At 45.6% G+C, this 21,116-nt stretch overlaps 1 protein-coding gene across 2 annotated transcripts in view; it reads right to left on the bottom strand.

Annotated features, from left to right (window-relative positions):
• The window catches only part of SORCS3 (sortilin related VPS10 domain containing receptor 3), a 647,321-nt gene that overhangs the window by 345,275 nt on the left and 280,930 nt on the right, over nt 1-21,116 (bottom strand). For both annotated transcript variants that reach the window (XM_061403393.1, XM_061403394.1), the window contains exon 3: nt 14,570-14,669. In XM_061403393.1, coding sequence (XP_061259377.1) covers nt 14,570-14,669 — 100 coding nt within the window. The remainder of the gene's footprint in view (nt 1-14,569; nt 14,670-21,116) is intronic.

Below are 21,116 nucleotides of genomic sequence, written 5' to 3'. Positions count from 1 at the left end.
AACTGGGTTTGAAGCTAGAACTCTGATGTCCAAAGCCGGGCAAATGAAAGCATTATTTGCTCAGCTGTGTCCAACTCTTTGAAACCCCATAGACTGTAGTCCACCAGGCTCCTCTGTCCATGGGATTCTCCAGGCAAGAAATCCAGAGTGGGTTGCCATTTACTTCTCCAGCGGATATTCCCAACGCAGGGATCAAACCCTCATCTCCTGCATTGCAGGCAGATGCTTTACTGTCTGAGCCACCAGGGAAGTCCTTAGTTCTGCCATTAAGAAGCTGGGTAACCTTGAGTATATGAGAGTCTTCTAATGGGACTTAGTTTCTTCATCAGTTTCATGAGAGGCTTGAACCTTCAAATCACCTACTAGCTCTGCACTGCTCCAAAATGATCACGTGATGCCCAAGAAGACCCTGAGTACCCAGCTAGGACAAGGGCCGTTTGTCAATGGGTAGCCCCATCATGGGATTACCCCTTGTTTATAGGCATCAGTTGTCCTGACATCAGGGAGATGATAAGAGTAATAGTAGTAGGATTTACTGACTTTGACACCTGGAGTCAGTTACTGGCTAAGCATTTGCAAGTATTTTTCATTTATTCCTCCTCTCAGCCTATGAGGTAGGTACTTGCATATCATGATTACACAGATGAGGAAATAGAAGCTTAGAAATGGTTAATAATGTGCCCCAGACACCAGCTGCTGAGAGGCAGAGCCAGGATTTGCACAAAGTGGCTTCTTGACCAAACAGCCCCCTGGGGACCAGCCAGCCTTGCCCTATCGGGGTTCCTTGTGGGAATGCCAGAGCAGAGCCCTGCAGCTCACTCCTGGGAACTACTGAATGCTCAGGCATCTTCTGCAGGTGACACGCCACTCCATTCTCCCTGGTCTATTGTCATCTGACTTTGAAGGAAATTCAGCACCCCTGCACTCCTTGACTTCTCCTCAGTGCAGGAAATGTTTTCCATAACTTCTTAGCACAGGGCCATGGCACTGCATATCGATACTATTTTAGATGTGTTTAAGAGATGATTCTGGAAGGTCAGAGTGTCCATCTAAGCCAAGGGAGGCCAATAAGCCATTGTATTATAGAGCTCATGTTTCCAATTTGGACAATCTGGGTTTGAAGCCTGGACTGGCCTCTCTGCAGCTGCGAGACCTTTGTCTTTTTGCTTCGATGTGCTCTCTTCTCTCTCTCTTTCTCCCCCTTTGAACACCCACATTCATTCTCACTCTGTTGCTTTCCCAACTTTCTCATAAAATGGGGATAATTTTCCATTCTAGCTGTTGCTGCCATAACTGCAGTTCCTGAGGTCTTACACCACCCACTTCTCTCCCAAGTCTCAGTCCTAAATGAAAGTTCCACTTAAATACAATCTCTGCCTGTGTGGGGTCCAGGCCTGAAGTGCCTGTGTGCTCCCTGGGCCTGGCACAGAGCCCCCACAAAGCAAGGAGCTCCCCAGACACACAGTGTTGAGACAGATCATCTGTGCACCACCAAGAGGGAGCAATGAGACTGTGTGAGCATCTGCACAGATGGAGATGGCTTTCCGTGGGGTTACAACGCTGGAGGGCTCTCTGGGGCTCTGGAGCCAGGCCGACCTGGATGCAAAGCCCTGTTTCACCAGCTCTATGTGCCTAATGGGGCTTGGGTAATAATGGGTGGAAACTTGCTCTGCACATACTGCCCAAGGCTGGCAACCATCGCTTTTAATTTATACTCCATTAAGAGAGATAGAAGCAATCAATGGATCAGTGAGAAAGTACACAAGACAGGTGGCTGGATGGAGGGAGAAATAGAAGGGATGCAGAGGGGACAACATTTACTGTTGTTTTGGAAGTTGAACAGACTTTGCCTAATGCTGGCTTGAGACAGGTAGAGATTCCTTTTCCCATGAAAAAATCAGCTATCAGAGATGGGCTACCTGGAAACTGGGAGACATCGCTGAGCAGAGGGGAAGCCAAATTGAGGTTCCTTTAAGTGGAGTGGTGGTGGAAGGGGGTTGCAGTGTTGAACATCTACTCTTTGCACTCTATATAAATTCATTCATTCTTAGGTTTGCTTTTTTGACCCCACTGAGAGCCCCATCTACAGATGGGAAAGCTATGGTTTAGAGAAGGTAAACAGTGCACCCAAGGTCACACAGCCAGGCATGCAGTGTACTCTGAAGCCCTTTTCTCCACATCAGAGCTCCTCGCTGGGCACTAGGGAGGAACAGGAACAGTGAGTAAGTTTCTAAACCAAGCTGCACGCTGACCCTCTCTGACAGCTGGGAGATAGTCATCTACATTTCTCGCACCTCTTTCCTCTCTGGTTCATTTCTTTCCTCAGTTTGGTCATCATAGGACATCCTGGGCCACTCCTCAGGGTTACGCTCATGCTGTGGAGGGACAGGCTGTCTGTCTGCTCCTGCACCCAGGGCTCTCCACGTGGAGGTGCCAGCACAAGTTGGGTGCCCGTTTGTCACTGAGGTCAGTGTCTCATATGCACTGGCTGGTCTGACCCCAACTGCGGGGGTGGGGCTTCGCAGCCTCCAAATCTGCCCTGGAGTTATTTGGCAGCCAGAGGATCCCAGGATGCTCGCCCCTCATTACCCGGACATGCCTGCCAGCTGAGCGTGTGCTGAACATTGACGTCTGTCATTCTGACCTTGGACTGGTAATGGGGGGACGGGCTGGGGGCAAGGCACGTGTGCCAGGAGCAATCTCTCTGCTTGGCTGAGCTCACCAAGAAAGAAAACGATAGTCATCTCTTTCACTGGTGGTGATGGCTGTTTTTGTCACAGGCATCTCTACCTTAGGGGCAGTGAGACCCATTTGCTATGTAACTGTGCATCAGAACATTAGGAAGAATATATCGCCCTGGCTTCCCAGACTCTCTGCAAAATTGTCTCTTGTCCGTGATGCTCAGAAAACATACCCAGAAGGTCCGGGGAGGACAGGGCAGGGAGAAGAGATGGAGTAGGATGCCCGACATGGGCACCTCATCAGCCCAAGAGGTTCTTCTCATGTGAGGCTCTCTTGCTATCAGCCCTCAGCTCAGAAGTCTGCTATGGTTCCCCATGCCCTTTTGCACCAAGTTCTAACTCCATTCCTGAGTTTCGACGGGTCTACAACATCTAGCCGCACCCATCCCTCTCCAGACTTGCCACTGCTAAACACAATATGCCTCTAAAGACCTCCAAACCCTCTTTCCCCTATGAGATTGTCATCTCTCTCCTCTTCAAATCCCAAGCTTTATTCCAAAAGTCTGCCTGATTTGCACCTCTATCTTTCACTGGCTCAGGCTATGCCACAGGATAGCATCTTTCTTCAAGTCTGACACAGTATTAATTTTTCCAGTTATTTCTAAAGCTTGCATAATGTTCTTTGTTGAACATTTTCTATACACACATAGATGCATATATGCATCTAAAGAAACCCAAAACCAATAAAAATAAAATTACAAAAAAAAAAAACAAAACAAAACAGGTTAGGCAAACATAAATCATGATGAAGTACAGTAAAGAGCTAATTTTTATTATTCCTCTTAAATGCATGAATAATCTTGGTACAAATCACATCTTTATTTTAAAAAATATGATATACTCAATGCAAACCTCAAAGGGCACTTTGGAGAGAAGCCAGGCTATAGGTTTATATTCTTCCCATTTTCAAATAAAATGCAAAAGAAAAAAAAAAACTAGTAATCATTTTAATGAGCCTTTAAATAAAATTTTGGCTAGAGCACACTGCAGTAATTTATACAGGGGACCACATGCATATATTTGCTGAGAAAGGGACTTTGTGACTAAAGAGTGAATTTCCAAGAATCACTCTCGATTCCTTTCCTTTAAGTGATTAGCTTGAATTGAACCACACTTCACATCCACCCCATCGCTGAGTCACACTTGCAAAGGTAAATGGAAACCTGTAAACCAGTGTCTTTCCCCTCATTGATTCACCTCTCTTTTGATTTCTTCTTTCCTTTATTCTGATTTCTCAGTCCCTGAAGTTAGCCACTTTCATTCTTGGGGTTCTACTTTCTGGTTCTTTTTCTGAACATACCAAGAAAAGAAAGGTTTGGAGTTGGAATCAGTTATAAATGAAGACAGTTTGGTCCAAGTTCCGTTCTCCTCCTCTTTTCACTCCTTTCTTTCACACATTTTCCCCTAAACTCATCTCCTGAAACACTGCTCTAGCCTCTCAGTAACTGTTAATTTATGAAGCAAGAAAAACGAGCTGGTTGTGAATTAACAAGAGTGGGACCATTTCTCTCCATCAGCAGAATAATCAATCTCTCTCAGTCAGGCAGCAGATTTGGTTTTAAAAGACAGGGAAGATGATTGGAAAAAAACACAGGTGGTGGTGTGCCTCCTGAACAGGGCAGGATGTGAGGCTTTCAAAAAACCCAGGTTCTGGGGTCTGCTTCCTCCCTACAGAAGCCAGGAAGCAGGCAGCCTAGCAGTGGAGGTCCAGGAGCCCTGCGGCTGGCTCACGGGGCGCCTGGATTCCAGGGTGTGGTCCTGGGGGCAGCTTCTTCTCAGGGGTCCTTTTCTGTAGTTGGTTTCCTCCAAAACAATACTACTTTTCTCATTTTACTCTAATTATGGTCCTAGGAGGAGGGGACAAGTAAACAGTCTTTATCCCCACTTTACAGCTTAAGAAACAGAGGCTCAGCAATTTAAGTGACTTGGTCAAAGTTCCCCAGCTACTGCAGAGAGAGGCCTAAACCAGAAATCCGATCTGTTTTTTTCCTGACACTCTGCCCTGAAGGACCCAGTCTGATTTCTCTGATAACTGTTTGCCTTGGGCACACTTTTCAACCATTCTGTGCTTCCAACATGCTAGAGGCAGCCTGGATTCCAGACCCTTGATTTCTCATTCAGGTTCATTTGAGACAGAATTCCAGCTGAGATATCCCTCAGGCTTTGAGACCAGAGACGTGAGAAGCTATAGATATTTGGATGAAGCCTATAGTTTGTAACACACACTGACTGAGATGGGTAGGAAGTACATATTCCCAACTGCTCCCCACCTGCACCCACCATGGAACCCAGTCAGGGTTCTCCATCAGATCTATGCGCTCTAGCTGTCAAGAGCTCCCGGGCTTGGCAGAGAACATGGCTCTGCTGCAAATGACTTCATGACCTTGGGCAAGTCCCCAAGTGGTCTCTTCTGTTTAGTGACAGCCTTCCTAGACAGTCTCTGAGGGCCCTTTTATCCCTGATACACAGTGAGTCTAAGAATTAAGCATGAGTAAAAGTGAGTTACTGAGCACATTAGACCAAGGTAAGTGACCATCAGCAATCAAATCTGAGTAGGTCACTGACCTCTTGGTGTCAAACTTTCATTGTTTGTAAATGGACTAATGATAGTACCAACATCATACAGTTGCTGGTGAAGTATTAAATGGGTTAATTTATATGAAGCATTTAGAATAATTTTGGCACATAGTGAAACTTCTCAAAAGCTGCTGGCTGGTATTTCACCTTCTTATCATCATTGTCGTCAACATCATTATTATTGCCATTTTATTACTATCATAAACACTTGTTACTTTTGTTTTTTAAGTTATTACTGTTGTTAAATTTTTATTTTATTTTGAAGTATAATTGATTTGCAATGTGTTTTTAGTTTGAGGTGTATAGCAAAGTGATTCAGTTATATATATATCCATTCTTTTTTAGACTCTTTGGAAACAGAAACAAATATTAGCTCTAAGAAGGATTTCTCTTATTTGCTTTTTAAATATAGCTTATTATGCTGCTTCTTCTGAAGGAAGAAAGCAGGGTCAACAGAGATGAAATGCCTGGTTGAGACTGCAGGAAGTAGGTGGCTATGATGGAAGAAGTATGCCACAGAAGAGCTCTTCCCTTGCCTGCTATTTTGATATGCGGTGTCCTCACCCCTGGGTTGCCAGAACAGATGCAAACAGCTTCTCCAGCTCCCTTTCCTGCTGGAGGAGGGCTGTGCATGCTTAGCTGAGAAAGTGATGCTCATGGGAATTGCATCAGCTCATGCTGATGGGGCTCCTCAACTGTGCCATGGAAGATGCTGCCGTTTTGAGTTCCACCAGCAGAGACAGTTGTTGCAGGGAATCAGCCACCTTCCGAACAAGGAACTCTGACTTCAGAAGACCTGACCTGAATGACAGGGCTTAGCTGGCCAATGAAGAGAAAGTGTTAGCCACTCAGTCGTGTCTGACTTTTTGCAAGCCCACAGACGATAGCCCACCATGCTCCTCTGTCCATGGAACTCTTCAGGCAAGAATACAGGAGTGGGTAGCCATTCCCTTCTCTAGGCATCTTCCTGAATACATGGCCATAAATCCAAGAGTTATGGGGATCACACCTTCCAAGGACTACCCACCTGACTGCCACCAAACCCAAAGTCCACAGATCATCACATATCACCGTGTAGCCCTCTGAGAGGCACAGTCCAAATGGTGGCCAGCCAGGCCATCTAAGCAGGAAGGAACCTCAAATAGTTTAGGACCCACCCTAGCCACTATACAAATAAGGAAATGGATGCTCTGCGAGGAAGCTCACTTATTCAAGAACACTCAGTAACCCAAGTGGAGAACCAGAACCATAAAGAAGATGTCTGCCTCCTCCACCTGTCTTAATGGTCTTACCCTTACCTGATATAAAAGGTCCCTCTGCACTGCAGAACCTACTATGTGAGTCCTTTGAGTTAAAGGGAGTGCTCTGTGAGCATTGCTCAGCTTAATTTCTCTCTCACACAGATCATAAAAGCAGCACCGCAGGGCCCCAGTAAGAGCAGCTTCTATGTGTCATCCTTATCCTGTTGCCCCAAGGACCACACTAAATACCAGCTTTTTATCTGAAGACTTTTTATCTGAAGACATATGACACATGAGGCCAATTGGGTCCAAGGGATTCAAGCAAATTTGGGACAGCCTGCCAGGTCCCACATGCTGAACTCCACATCCTAGCCTATCTAAAACATTTCAAAATAAATAAATTTATAAGAAAATAGGCAGAGAAAAATCTCTTAAGGAAATCAGGAAACAGGGACAATGACAGTGTGGCTGCTCTGAGCCTTTCTCCTCACATGAGGACAGTCACCAGGAGCCTAGATGACCACGGCAGTCCCCACCTGGCCCACACCTCTCACGGGCACTGTCTGTCTGGCCCTTGTCTGCATTCACATTTGAGACTCTAGGTCTATGCATGCAGCTGTTTTCTGTGCGCATCCTGTCTGGCTGAGTAGACTCCATATTTCTGAAAGCAGGAAGCTCCCATCCAAAATACTTTGCTCAGAGCAAGACACTTAACAGATGGTTTAATAGCCTAAAATTATCCTTCTTTTTTTTTTTTTTTTTTGCATTCTTCTTTTGCTTTGCTTTCGTGTAAGAGATTTTAATATCTGTGAATTGATATTCTAAGGTATTCACAGATACCTTAGAACTGATTTTCCCTGACCCTCCAGCAATCTTAGGAGACACGGTCAGGGAAGGCAGGGGGTGCGAGATTTTAAGATTCTGTGTTTTGTTTAGAGGTTTTCCATTGTGTCAAAGAGAGCTCAGGGTTATGCTGATGTATTGAGAGGCTGACATGGAAATAACCAACATCTGATCAGACACACAATACCTCTTAACAGCTTGACAGAGACGGCCGGCTCATCAGAGAAATCTGAGTGGTGATTCCCACTGTATTTCTGCAGGGTAGCCTGGAAGTAATTATCCTTCTCACTGGTAAATCAATTAGGAAAGGAAGATCTAACACTCCTCTCCTCCTCCAAGAAACTGATAATCCTCTAACAGTAATGGGCAGAAAGCTCCAGGTAACAGAGTGACTACGCATCCAGGAATGAAAGCAACCTGGTCTTTGTATCTGTGGCACGGGCAGCCAAGCTGAAGCAGGTCAGAGTAGAGAGCATGGCCTGTGTGGTCAGACAGAGGTGAGCAGGGATCCTGAACCCCCTCTTACCAACTACTTTAGAGAAAGCAAATGGCTCATCTGCCTGAGCCTCAGTTTCTTCACCTGCCAAAGGGGAATAAAACTACCAGGGCTCAGGGGATTAAGAGAGAAACTAAAAACTGAATGTAGAAATGAGCTTAGCCCAGTGCCCAGAACTTATTAGGAGCTCAGTGTTAAAAAGTCCTCATTCTCTTCTGATATCAGTGCTTACCGTCTTCCCACACCAACCCCCCCTCACTCCATCCCCACACACAGGCACACACACCTCTACCCTGCAGCAATTTGATCACACTCCCTGGCAGTCAGGACTTTCTGTGCTCTATGTCGTTTCCAAAACACTGTTTCCAAATCTGCAGGTGGCAGCCGCTTTCGAGCCAGAGCAATTAGGCCATAACCCGCCTGCATTTCTCCATTCACTCAAAGATTTGTTCTTAAATAGACACCCATGATAGCTAAGCCCCTCTCTTGTTGAGGCACAAAGACTTTAGCCTGTTTTACGAAGCACAGTGCCGGTAAATGCAGGCTTTTAACCTTGACATGTGTCATTCTGCATGGGTCTGTGGACAGAGTCAGCTGACAGTAATGAGTTCCAGGAACCCAGGGATGTTTATCTCCTACAAAGCGAAGGGTAGGCTGTGAGCTGGAGCTCAGATGCCACCAGAACAGAGGGCTCCTCCAGAGGCAAGCCTCAGACACACGCATCAGAAACTAATGCACTGGTCCTCAAGCTCAAAGTGCCAGGCTCAGACATCACCCAGGAAATGATCAGAGAAAGGAAAACAGCAAGAAATGCAGAATCACATCAAGTACAACTAGTGCAGATCAATGCCATTAAAACAGTGCTGATGCCACCACAGGATGGCCTAGAACAACTTCAACTCAAGTAGCTCCCGGCATTTCACATCTATACTCTATTTAGGTACAAACTAGTCCAAATTGCAGAAGGCAATGGCACCCCACTCCAGTACTCTTGCCTGGAAAATCCCATGGACAGAGGAGCCTGGCGGGCTGTAGTCCATGGGGTCGCTAAGAGTTGGACATGACAGAGCGACTTCACTTTCACTTTTTACTTTCATGCGTTGGAGAAAGAAATGGCAACCCACTCCAGTGTTCTTGCCTGGAGAATCCCAGGGACGGGGGAGCCTGGTGGGTTGACGTCTATGGGGTCGCACAGAGTCGGACACGACTGAAGCGACTTAGCAGCAGCAGTAGCAGTCCAAATTGCAGCTTCCTTAAGGGAGCATTTTTCCTTGGTGGCTCAGACAGTAAAACATCTGCCTACAATGTGGGAGACCTGGGTTCGATCCCTGGGTTGGGAAGATCCCCTCAAGAAGGAAATAGCAACCCACTCCAGTACTCTTGCCTGGAAAATCCCATGGACAGAGGAGCCTGGTGGGCTGTAGTCCATGGGGTCCCAAAGAGTTGGACACGACTGAGAAACTTCACTTTCACTTTTCACTTTCATGCATTGGAGAAGGAAATGCCAACCCACTCCAGTGTTCTTGCCTGGAGAATCCCAGGGACGGGGGAGCCTGGTGGGCTGCCGTTGATGGGATCGCACAGAGTTGGACACGACTGAGGCGACTTAGCAGCAGCAGCAGCATTGCCAGATGTTTCCTAATTCGTCCCCCAAATAAACCTTTATTTATAAATAAACCTGGGGAGACTCTTGAAGACTCACCATTTACAAGTATAACAAGCGTGGTATGATTTACAGAGAGGCTCTTTCCTTATCTTGCCTGCTTTCTAAAGTGGTTGGGAGGACTGGCAATTTATACAGATAACAATCCTAAAAAGAATCTGAGCATAGTAGATGCTCAATTAATGCTAACTAAGATTAATACTAGTAGGAGACTCTACACACATCAACATTTCTACTTTCAACCTAATAGCTTATTAGCTTTCTACACTGAGAAATTTTATGTTGTCAAAAAAGTATTAAGACATCAACAATTAGCTTTGGGAACAACTATATAAATGTGAGCATACTTTACTGTCTTGCTAAGGGTGACAGAACTCTGATGCACTCACAGCCTCCAGGGAAAGCACTAGCCATCTGTTACATAAGTAACTCATTAGGTGAAAAGTCACTACTTCAACAAGATTAACTGAAAAATCTGCTAGAGACTACTGCCATTAGCTGCTTGATGAACATCGGGAGCTACAGATAATTTGAATGCTGAGAGAATCAAAAGAATCTTGCTTAATTGAGACAGATGAGAATTCAGATGACCACTGGTTTAAACTCTGAGATACATGTAAGACAGGACCTTTTTAAAAAGTTGTATTACAAGGTCATAATGACCCACACATCACTACACCAGTAAAGAAGCATACAAGGGTATTTTATTTATATCTATCATTTTTCCTGAGTGGCTTGAGAAGTATAGGTCTAGTAAACTTAAACATTCTGGTTAAGAGAAAGTCACCACTTGGAATATTTGTGCATTGCCAACGTCTTGAGGCTCAGGATACAATCAAAAACACTGGACAATAAAATGAAACAGAATTTAGTTTCATCCCTCCTTGGATGATTCAGAAAGCACTTCAGGATCACTCAGTCTCCTTATGAAGTCAATTTCTATGGCTAGTTCCAAAATAAATAAACCAGCAAATCCATGGCACTAGCCTATTTTTTGTCTCTTCCTGATCTGAGTGCAGAAAATATCTGCACTTTAGCTTTCTGGGTGGCAGTGCCTCTTACATGGGATTTAACTGCGTTTTGGTGGTGTTTCTCTGAAAACACAGGCAAAATGGCCTTTCGGAAAGAGTTTGGGAGTTTCTTATGAAGTTAAAACACATGCGTGTGTGTGCATGCTTAGTCACTCAGTCATGTCTGACTCTGTGCAACCATGTAGACTATAGCCCACCAGGCTCCTCTGTCCATGGGATTCTCCAGGCAAGAATACTGGAGAGGGTTGCCATGCCCTTCTCCAGGGGATCTTCCTGACCCAGGGATCGAACCCTCATCTCTTATGTCTCCTGCATTGGCAGGCAGGCAGGTTCTTAACCACTAGCACCACCTGGGAAGCCTATAACTGGCTTAACGTTTGTTAACTGGGCAATAATTCCTCTGAGAAATTGCTCCAGAGAGCCCATGGTCTGAACATCATCTCTGGGATGGGGAAATGGAGGTGCCTTCTGCACCAGTGGGCATCAAAGCCTAGCTTTACATTCTTTCTAACCCTCAGCATTTGTCTTATCCTCTCTTTGTCTCCCACACGACTGACCACCTGTAGGTTATACTAAGAAGAGACAAACTAGGAGTAGAGAAAAACGGCAGAAGACTGAAAGATATGTTATGAGTAGGAGTCTAATGGAAAACATATGTGACAGATGACTACCAGAATGGATGCAAACAGGCATGACTCCTCATATGCCCCTTGGGAAAATCCTTACAAAGACAGCTGATCTATCATCTCCATGAAGATATGATTACTTTTGTTGTGGTCCAGTCATAGGTGAGAGATCATTGCTGAAGGACATCTGCCATGTGTCAAACACCTACTTCTTTCTTCTTCCAGAGTGCAGACACTCCTTGTGATTTCACTTGACCCCAAGTCACTGTGTGGGTGGGAGGAGCTTTATGTTGAGAGTCAAAAACAAACTATCCATCCTGCCGTTGACTATCTGAGCGACATGGAAAGGACATTTGTCCTCCGTTGCACTCAGCTTCCTTCTTAATAAAAGGATAAGGCAGAGTGGAGATGGATCATGGCTGACTTGATTCAGTCAAGTTTAATCACGTGTCCATATCATGGACATGGCACTGAGCTTAAATTCCAGATCATGAAGCAAGCTGCCTCAAGCTCCCAGGTCCGGACTAAACCATCAATTTTAGAGCCTGGCGCTATGACCATATGGAAGGAAAAGGAGCAAAACGTGGTCTGAAGCCAGAAAACCTGGACTGAGCATCAGGAGCCCTCGGCTCTTACTCTGGCTCCTTTTTTAAACCTGGCTTTGGGGACTTTTCTGGCATCAGTTTCTCATCTGGAAATTGAGACTATTGTTATACATGAAAGATTCTTAACCAAGACTCCATGGACATCCTGGGTCAAGAGATGGGATTAAGGGTATTCATTAACATCCAAAAATTCTTAGAAAAATTTTGTGGAGGGGGGTATGTGTCTAAGAGGAGATCTAGAGCTTTAAACATATTTGCTGAGGAGCTGCAGTTCAAAAACCATCAATAACCACTTGTTCAGATGAAATCTATGATCCTTCCCAGGTCTAACATTCAATAATTCAAACAACAATATTGAAAAATGGAAAAATGACAACTCTTTGGGATTAAAAAAGAGAAACTACTCAGCTAAAACCAGGAACAAGCATGTACACAGTCATCCTGATTATCAGTTTTTTGGCACCTGGCTGGTGCCCACACCTGCCCATTCCCAGGTGTGGGCACCCCTGGAGCTGCTGGATCTTTGGGCAACAGCCACCAATGCTGAGCCAGGAGTGAGTCACCAATTCTGCTTTGCCCTTCACTGGGAATAGCTAGGTGGGAGTGAGGAGAAGGGTTGGCTCTGGGATATGATGCTAAGGGTTTGAGTCCAAGTCACTCTGCTTTGAGTAGCACTGGCAATCATTGTTCTCAGTCACAGCTTGGACTCTGCCAGGTTGGAATCAGAAATCAGGGACACCTGAACAATGGGTTGAAGATCACCCCTGCACCTACCTCGCTAAAGAAAAGGTTTGCAAAACCACTGGGGAGTAAAAATCAGATGACAAGGGGAGAGCTGGGCAGTGCAATGCCATTTTCAGTCCTTTCAGTTCAGTGCAGTGCAGTCGCTCAGTCGTGTCCGACTCTTTGCAACCCCATGAATCGCAGCATGCCAGGCTTCCCTGTCCATCACCAACTCCCAGAGTTCACCCAGACTCACGTCCATCGAGTCAGTGATGCCATCCAGCCATCTCATCCTCTGTTGTCCCCTTCTCCTCCTGCCCCCAATCCCTCCCAGCATCAGTCTTTTCCAATGAGTCAGCTCTTCGCATGAGGTGGCCAAAGTACTGGAGTTTCAACTTTAGCATCATTCCTTCCAAAGAAATCCCAAGGCTCATCTCCTTCAGAATGGACTGGTTGGATCTCCTTGCAGTCCAAGGGACTCTCAAGAGTCTTCTCCAACACCACAGTTCAAAAGCATCAATTCTTTGGCGCTAAGCCTTCTTCACAGTCCAACTCTCACATCCATACATGACCACAGGAAAAACCATAGCCTTGACTAGACGAACCTTTGATGGCAAAGTAATGTCTCTGCTTTTCAATATGCTATCTAAGTTGGTCATAACTTTCCTTCTAAGGAGTAAGCGTCTTTTAATTTCATGGCTGCAGTCACCATCTGCAGTGATTTTGGAGCCCCCAAAAAAATAAAGTCTGACACTGTTTCCACTGTTTCCCCATCTATTTCCCATGAAGTGATGGGATGTTGTGTCCAACTCTTTGTGACCCCATGAATCACAGTACACCAGGCCTCCCTGTTCATCACCAACTCCCAGAGTTTACCCAAACTCATGTCCATTGAGTCGGTGATGCCATCCAGCCATCTCATCCTCTGTCATCTCCTTCTCCTCCTGCCCCCAATCTTTCCCAGCATCAGGGTCTTTTCCAATGAGTCATCTCTTCACATGAGGTGGCCAAGGTATTGGAGTTTTAGCTTCGGTATCTGTCCTTCCAATGAACACCCAGGACTGATCTCCTTTAGGATGGACTGGTTGGATCTCCTTGCATTCCAAGGGACTCTCAAGAGTCTTCTCCAACACCACAATTCAAAAGCATCAATTCTTTGGCGCTCAGCTTTCTTCACAGTCCAACTCTCACATCCATACATGACCACTGGAAATACCATGGCCTTGACTAGATGGACCTTTGTTGGCAAATTAGAAACCCTGAAATGGCCTTTCATATCTGTGGGGTATCTACTGGGGCCAGACCTGCCTAAGTTTCTGAATAGGAAGGAGTGCCTCCCTCGCTTGGGAAATATCACATCTCCCCGCAGCCAATAGATCATACAACACTTATTTTCTATAATCATCCATCATTCTGTGGAACCCAGGCCCCCTTCTTCCAAGAGGTCTCTGTGAGCAAAGTCTGACCTTATACAATTTCACCCAGGAGATTTTTCCTGACCCAGGTATAGAACCCACATCTCTTACATGTCTCCTGCATTGGCAGGTGGGTTCTTTACCACTGCGCCACCTGGGAAACCCAGAGTCAAGCCAACCCATTCTCAAATCCCAGATCTGTTAATCACCATACTATCTGTTACTGTCTGGCTTTAAGCTAGAAAGTTACTTAAACTCTCTGAGCTTCAGTTTCTTCCCCTGTAAAATGGGGATAGTAATCATTTGTACCCTAGAGATTCACTGTGAGGACACATGAGATAAAGTGTGTAAAGCACACAGCACAAGCCCTCCGTGGCACAGAGAAGCTCCTAAAATAGTTACATCATTTTACCATTGTTGTGGTTGTTATTACTGTCACTACTATCTCAAGGCACTTGTTTGAGTTACAGTGTCCATGGTGTTCTTGACATATAAAATAGACATTCTGCAAGTGACTCCATGGCTACTGTCTTTTTCTGAACTCTTGGCCTTTGGCTTCCCTGCCACTCCACAGGGAGTGCTCAGGACCCAATGATCCCCCTTCTCACCTTCCTTTTGTTGGTGGGGTTGACATAGAGGTAACTGAGGACAGTCTTCAAACCCACTTTGTCATTCAGCTTTTCATAGGTGGTGCCATAATCTGTTGATCTGCAGGTAAAAGAGGAAGAAAGAAAGGAAAAGATTGTTTTACCAAATGGGGGATTGTGTTTCCAGGGGAGCCCAGCTCTACCCCAACCTGCATCTTTGTTCCCAAATTACATGAGTGCTTAGAAAGTGTTCCTCTGAGATAAAAGGCCCCATTAATTTTAGAACAGCAATTAGACTAATGCATCTGCTTACTACCTAAGCTTGCTCCCCTTTGTTCCCGGACTTTCTCAGAGACCTACTTTCCTGCCCTTTGTGAAGTGGTGCGGTGACAGGAGCTGTGGAGGTAGGCTGCCTCCGGTGCTCAGCCCTCTATCCTCCCAGAGCTCTGTGCGGAGAAGCCTGAGTCCCTGCTGGGGGAACAACAGGGAGAAAGGCCAGACCTTCTGAGGTACAACCACCTTCATGCCCCTCTACTGAGCCTGAAACCAGGAGACCCTCAGAGGGGCAGGAAGTGTTGCATCCAGGAGCCTCACGGGATCCAACAGCCAAACCCAGCCACACGCAGCAGAGTCCGATGCTTCCTTCCCACAGGAGCAATGGTGCATCAGGGGAAGAGCCAGCAACACTGAGCGGCTACCATTCGTTCTCCATGCCAATTTCCTGCTGGCTACCTGTTCCTCCTTTGGGTGCTCTGACTAAGACCACGAGCCAGGGCTCTGAGAACAAAGGCAGGCCAACCAATCCACAGGCTCCTCCCTTTCCATCCCACCTCTCTCCTTTCCATGGAGGAGGGAGAGCCAGTACCCGAAAGTGGATTCAAGAAGCCAAGCTTCCTGCTGCTCCCGCCTCGCTTCCCCACCCCCACCCCACACACCTCCCTCCCTTTTCAGGACCTGTATCATCAGGTTCTCATTCTGTCTGCCATCACCTTCCTTAGCTAGACTCAGGAAATCTCTCCCACTGGAGCTTCAGGAAGCCACAGAGGACTACTCACCATCTCTACGGTCAGGTGACCCCAGGGGTACCTGCATTCCAACTCTGGCCCTGTGCTCTTTTGGTAACAGTAACTACCTGCCCTTGCCTTTTCCTTGATTACCTTCTAATCTAATCTCCCTCGATTTACCCACCTTCTAACTTTAATCTGCTTCTGCCTTGGCCCACAGCTTAGCTTTATAAGCCAAGTGTCCCAGGCCTGGCTTAAGTACCCACCCTCTGGTAAGGCTTCACTGGCCTTCTCCCTGGTTGCCGCTCATTTCTCCCCTGCACAAGTACAAAGTTCCCCATCTGTTGTACACCCAAGGCACATACTGTGCATGAAATGTACTCTTTGATTTTCTGATATTGTCATGATTAGTTTCCTTATATTCTGTTTCCCTCGCCACAACATAAGGTCCTCAAGGACGAGGAAATTCAGGGAATGCTATGGGAAGAGGAAACAGCATGAACTTGGGGCACAGCAAACTCTTGTTCATTCTTAGATGGGCAGATCCCTGGTTTCAGGACCAAGTGCAGGTTACTGCACCTGCTGGAGCCTCAAATTTCCTACTCAAAAAAATAGGGATAATCTAATCTTACAGGGCATTTACGAGGATAAAAAATACAACATGTTGGAAACTTCCCAACAGATGTAGGCATTCTGAAACGTCAAAAAATAAATAGACATAAATGAAAATACAAAGGACCTTCATGTCTTCTTTCAAAATGTACAGAACATCTTACACATCATGCACACTTGGCACATTTACTGAATAAACAAACGTCAGTATTTCTAATCCTTCCTTAGGCTCCAGGCCCCACATGGTCATTGGTTATGCGAACTTTAATAATCAGCACCCCCAAAACTCAATTCTTATCTTCTGTCTCCTGACTACCTTCGGCACTAGGAATCACTGCCAATGAGAGAAATCCTTGCCTTTATCTCTCGAACCCAGCTCAGTCTCTAGGTCTTAATGATTCTATCTCCTAAATAACTGAGACCCCTGATCGTCTCGTGCTCATCCAATGCAGTGGCTAGTGCATCATCGTTTTTGCAACAATCCCCCAATCAGATGCTTTTCTTCAAACTTCTCCCCCTCCCACCAATCTCCATGCTGTCATCAGGCTATATGTCAACCACACAGACCTGTCCACTGTACTCCCTGGTAGTAATCACCCACTGCCTACACACAGTGAAGTTGTATCTTTCAAGCTTAGTCTTGTAAAGTCTGGGTGTAACTTCCCTTACTAGACCCATTTCCAGCCACTGCCTCCTCTGCCCCTTCCTCTCCAGCCTCATTCAGCTTCTTAATGTCCTGAATTTTTATTGCCTACATTTGTGGCACAGCATTCCTCTCTGTCTGAGCTATCTCTACCCCCTATTTCCTTTACTTAGTAAATTTCTCTATAATCTTTATTCTCAACTCTATTATCACCCTCCTTCCAACTTTCTCACTGGGGAATTAATCTCCATTTCCTTTGTGTGCTTGTACTACCTCACACATTTTACTATTCTAGTGTTTATCCTATTGTTGTGATCATACTATTTTTATTCTGTAACTTTTTCCTCAACTATACTTCCCCAAGAGCAAAAAGCCATTTCTTATAACAGCCCAATGCATTGCACCATACATGGTACTAAGTGTGCTGAAAATCTACTGATTACTGTCTTGTTTTGCTTTGTTTTTATTTTCAAGGGTTAATGAATACATGAATCCATCTAAATCTACTCACATGTTCTCAAACACCTGCTGATGTCCAATGACAACTCAACAGAGAGCCACACCTAGAAAACATACCTGATACTTCAGATGCTGGCCCAATTTGCAGAATGGTAAAGTCTTTTAGCATCTGGTACCAGGGAAGGATCTAGCATCAGGTTAAATGACACCAGAAGTAAGGTTAAATGACCAGTCATTCTGATCTCCTATCCTATCCAGGGCAGGGGAGAAGACATATCATAATCTCGAGAGACTATCAATAGTATATTTTTATTAATACAAATTAAAAAATTTTATAGAACAAACTGCTTCTTGATTCTACAGTCCTGAAGGCACAAAGATAGCACCAGGTGGGGAAAGAACATTGAACTTGGAATCTAGAGTAAAGAACTGACTCTGAAATGTACTCAAAGTATTACCCTGGAAAAGTCTTCTCTACGTCTGTTAAAGAATGAATCACCCTGACATTTCTTAAAATGGCAAGGCAGACATAATTCAGGACTATTGCAACAGGTATAGGGACCACAGTAATGAGGTTTTGAAATAGAGAAGGGAGATTAGACCATACTTCAAATACACCAAGGAAAATGTAGGAACTTAAAGCCAAAGAGAAGGGTGGGGAATCAGTGGATAGAACATTACTAAGAAGGTATGGAAATTCTTTGCTGACTGACAGGATTCTTGCTGAAGGCAGGCTGGGGTGATCAGATGTCACCTGGGTTATGGTTGGGGATGAGGACTTCCATCAGATATGGAGTGCAATGAGATATTGTGAGGGGTGGTGGGGATTCTGGCTAAACTCACTTAGCAGGATTGTTGCTAAAAATGGGCTCTTGAGGACATATCTAAGGACTGGCCCTAGGTGAAAAGAGCTCAGAGGACTCTGACTAGAGCCTGGTCAAGAAGAGAATCTTTGCCAAGCCCCATTCTATCTTCAACACAAGAGTTTTAACTCAGATAATCATAAGGCCCCTTCTGGACTTTAAATCTTATTATCCCACCAACACAGTGCTAAGCTGTTTCCAACTAAAAACTTTTCTTCATGCTATATATAGCAAACATCTTGCTTGTAAGAGCGAAATTCTCAGGTCTCCTTTCATGACTGGTGTCACAACAGACTTCCTTCCAGAATCCAAATAATCCTCATCAAAGGTAGTGTACTTAACATGACGCATAGTTTCTCTTTCTGGAAGCTGCACAACCAACTCACATTGACTTTGTTCTTTTCCAAAAGTGGCTGCTGAGGGTAGGAGCTTCCCAACAAAGGATATGCCATGGCTCAGCTTCCTTCGCTTCTGGGGCAGCGGCTGCTCAAGCAGGCACATAGACACAAGTCTCACTCAGTGAGGGTGCCTCAAGGAGCCAGTGGGCCCTGGACCAAAGGAGGCCTAGACTCTGTCCTTTCTAGCATGGTCACTGCACACTGCACTGACCACAGAGTGTGGTGGGTTTCCTTCCCCTGGGCTAGGGGCAGCTGGCAGAAGCCTCTGCACCACTGCCAGAGCCAGCAGTGCCTGGAGAAGTCACTTTGACAAAAAAGCAGATCATCCTTCACCTCGTGACTCTAGACATCTGCTGGCAGGGTCACTTAGAGGAAGCAGGCTCATTTCCCTATTTTAAAGCTAACTTCCCAAATCCTGATGCTAAACTCCTAAAGCTGAAATGTCCAGAAAGCTGGAGATGCCACACATGCACTGGGTACCTGCCATGGGCTGGGCCCTGGGCCAGTTACCATTTGGAACAGCTCAGAACACACAGCTAACCTGGCAGGCAGCGTGTGAGAGGTGCCCAGCCACAGCGCTCCCAGCTTCTGTGTCTCTGCTCAGATTCCTCCAGTTCCAGAAGGTTACTCCACTGCTCTGTGTGTGTGTGTGTGTGTGTGTGTGTGTGTGTATACCTCTTGCTCTTCTGTTGTCTTTCATTATGAATTATTTCCAACACACAGAAAACTACAAGATGCCAACCATAAATCTACCACTAGATGTATATGTTGTCCATCAACACAAATACTTGATTATCTTTTCAAGTGTTTTTACATTTACATAAATGTTATCCCACAGGTTAGGATATATGTTCTGCACCTAACAGGATATATGTTCTGCAGCTAGTTTGTTTTGTCCAACATTCAGTTTGGAGGATTTTATGCATGTTGACACACCTAGCCATAATCCATTCATTTTAACTGCTGCAGAGCATTGTAGTTTACCAATAAACCATTGTCTATTTATCCTTTCAGACTCTGATAAATGTTTTGTCTTTTAAAATTTGCTATGATAAATATTTCAATCACCATTTTTACACAAGTCTTTTCCAGAGAGACATCTTGATGTGAAATTACAACTCATACCCCATGCACAACTCTCATACCCTAAACATAACTTCTCTGCTGGTTATTGACAAATTTTTCTCTAAGGGGGCTGTACCTTCAAAGAGACACTCCCTTAGTCTCCAGCTCCAGAAACTGAGTCCTTCTTTATTGCCGGGGCCTGAGTCCACAGCTCCTGACCAGTCTTGTAACAGCTTTCTCTGTGTCCAAAATCTTCAATTTCAGAGCAACTGAATCCAGTTAGTAGCTGGACCCTGAGTCCTGGCCTCAAGACTCAACCATCTCTTGTTTTCCCATTTGCATCACTGTTGGGCATCTGCTCTGTGGCTCCACCCTGCCAGGGACCTGCTTGCTGTCAGGTTGAGCCTCCCAGCTGCCAACTACTCACATTCCTCCCCAGGTACCCCAGGCTCACTGGTAGACTAGATGTCTACCCTCTTCAACTCCCCTAGGACTCCGGGTTTGAGCCCTCTAACTATTTAGGAGCTCCTGTCCCATCTTGATAAGCCTCCAGAAGACCTCCATGTGGGCCAGTACACTCTGGGAGCACCACCTTACCTCACCAACCTAACCTGTCATAACCCAGGTAGCAACCCAAGGCCACTTTCTCAATGACAATTTCCAGAGCTGAGTTGTGAATATAGTATACTTTCATCCACCCAGCAAGCTCCCATTCCTCTGATGAGCTTCTAGTGGAGAGGCTGGTGGCAACAAACATATGGGCTGCTATTTTAAAAGTAAAAGAAAGAAAAGAAAAACTTCCAGCCAACGCAGCCAAGTCGGCTTCCCATTAGAACTGAGCTGGAGCTCAGTACTCACCCCCCCACCTCCACCCCAGCCCACTCTGCATTCCCAGCACCACGTTCCTGCCAGAGGTGAGAGGGCTCTGCAGGGCATGCTGCCAGTTCTTATGGGGCCACCAGATGTTCAGGATGGGCGGACGCACGGCTCTCCTAATCCTGCCAGCTGCCTGCCCCTTGTCTCCCACCTGTGCTCCTCAGCTCCCCCTCCCCCTCCAAGGCTTGTCCCTGAGAAGGAACTACGAAATACCAAGTCTTTCATTCTTTGATTCTCTTATACGTCTTTCGTCTTCCCGGTGGACTCCCTTCTCTGTGATATTATCTAAAATTAGTAAACCACCTCAGTCCTGATAGTTCCTTTTCCTGTTAGCAGTTTTATTTTATGTTGCTTAGTTCTTCATGCATATCTGTCTGTTCTGTATTATGGCGTTGACTATGTGCTAGATACTGGGCTTGCCCTCTGCTGCACCCAAGTCAGGGGCACTTATGAGGCGGTTTAGCACAGGCAGTGAGCTGTTTCGTGTAAAAGGGCCAGGGTGTAAGTATTTTCGGTTTTGATGATCTCTGTCAAAACTACTCAGCTCTGCTCTTATAGTTCAAAACAAGCCAAGCAGGATACCCGATTGAATGGGTGTGCTGTGTTGCAATAAAGCATATTTACAAGAGCATGCAGGGCATAACTTGT

Source organism: Bos javanicus, chromosome 26 (genome assembly GCF_032452875.1).
Source record: "Bos javanicus breed banteng chromosome 26, ARS-OSU_banteng_1.0, whole genome shotgun sequence".
NCBI classification, from domain to species: Eukaryota; Metazoa; Chordata; class Mammalia; order Artiodactyla; family Bovidae; genus Bos; species Bos javanicus.
The sequence above is the reverse complement of the archived record's forward strand: the minus strand, read 5'-3'. Positions and strand labels throughout refer to the sequence as shown.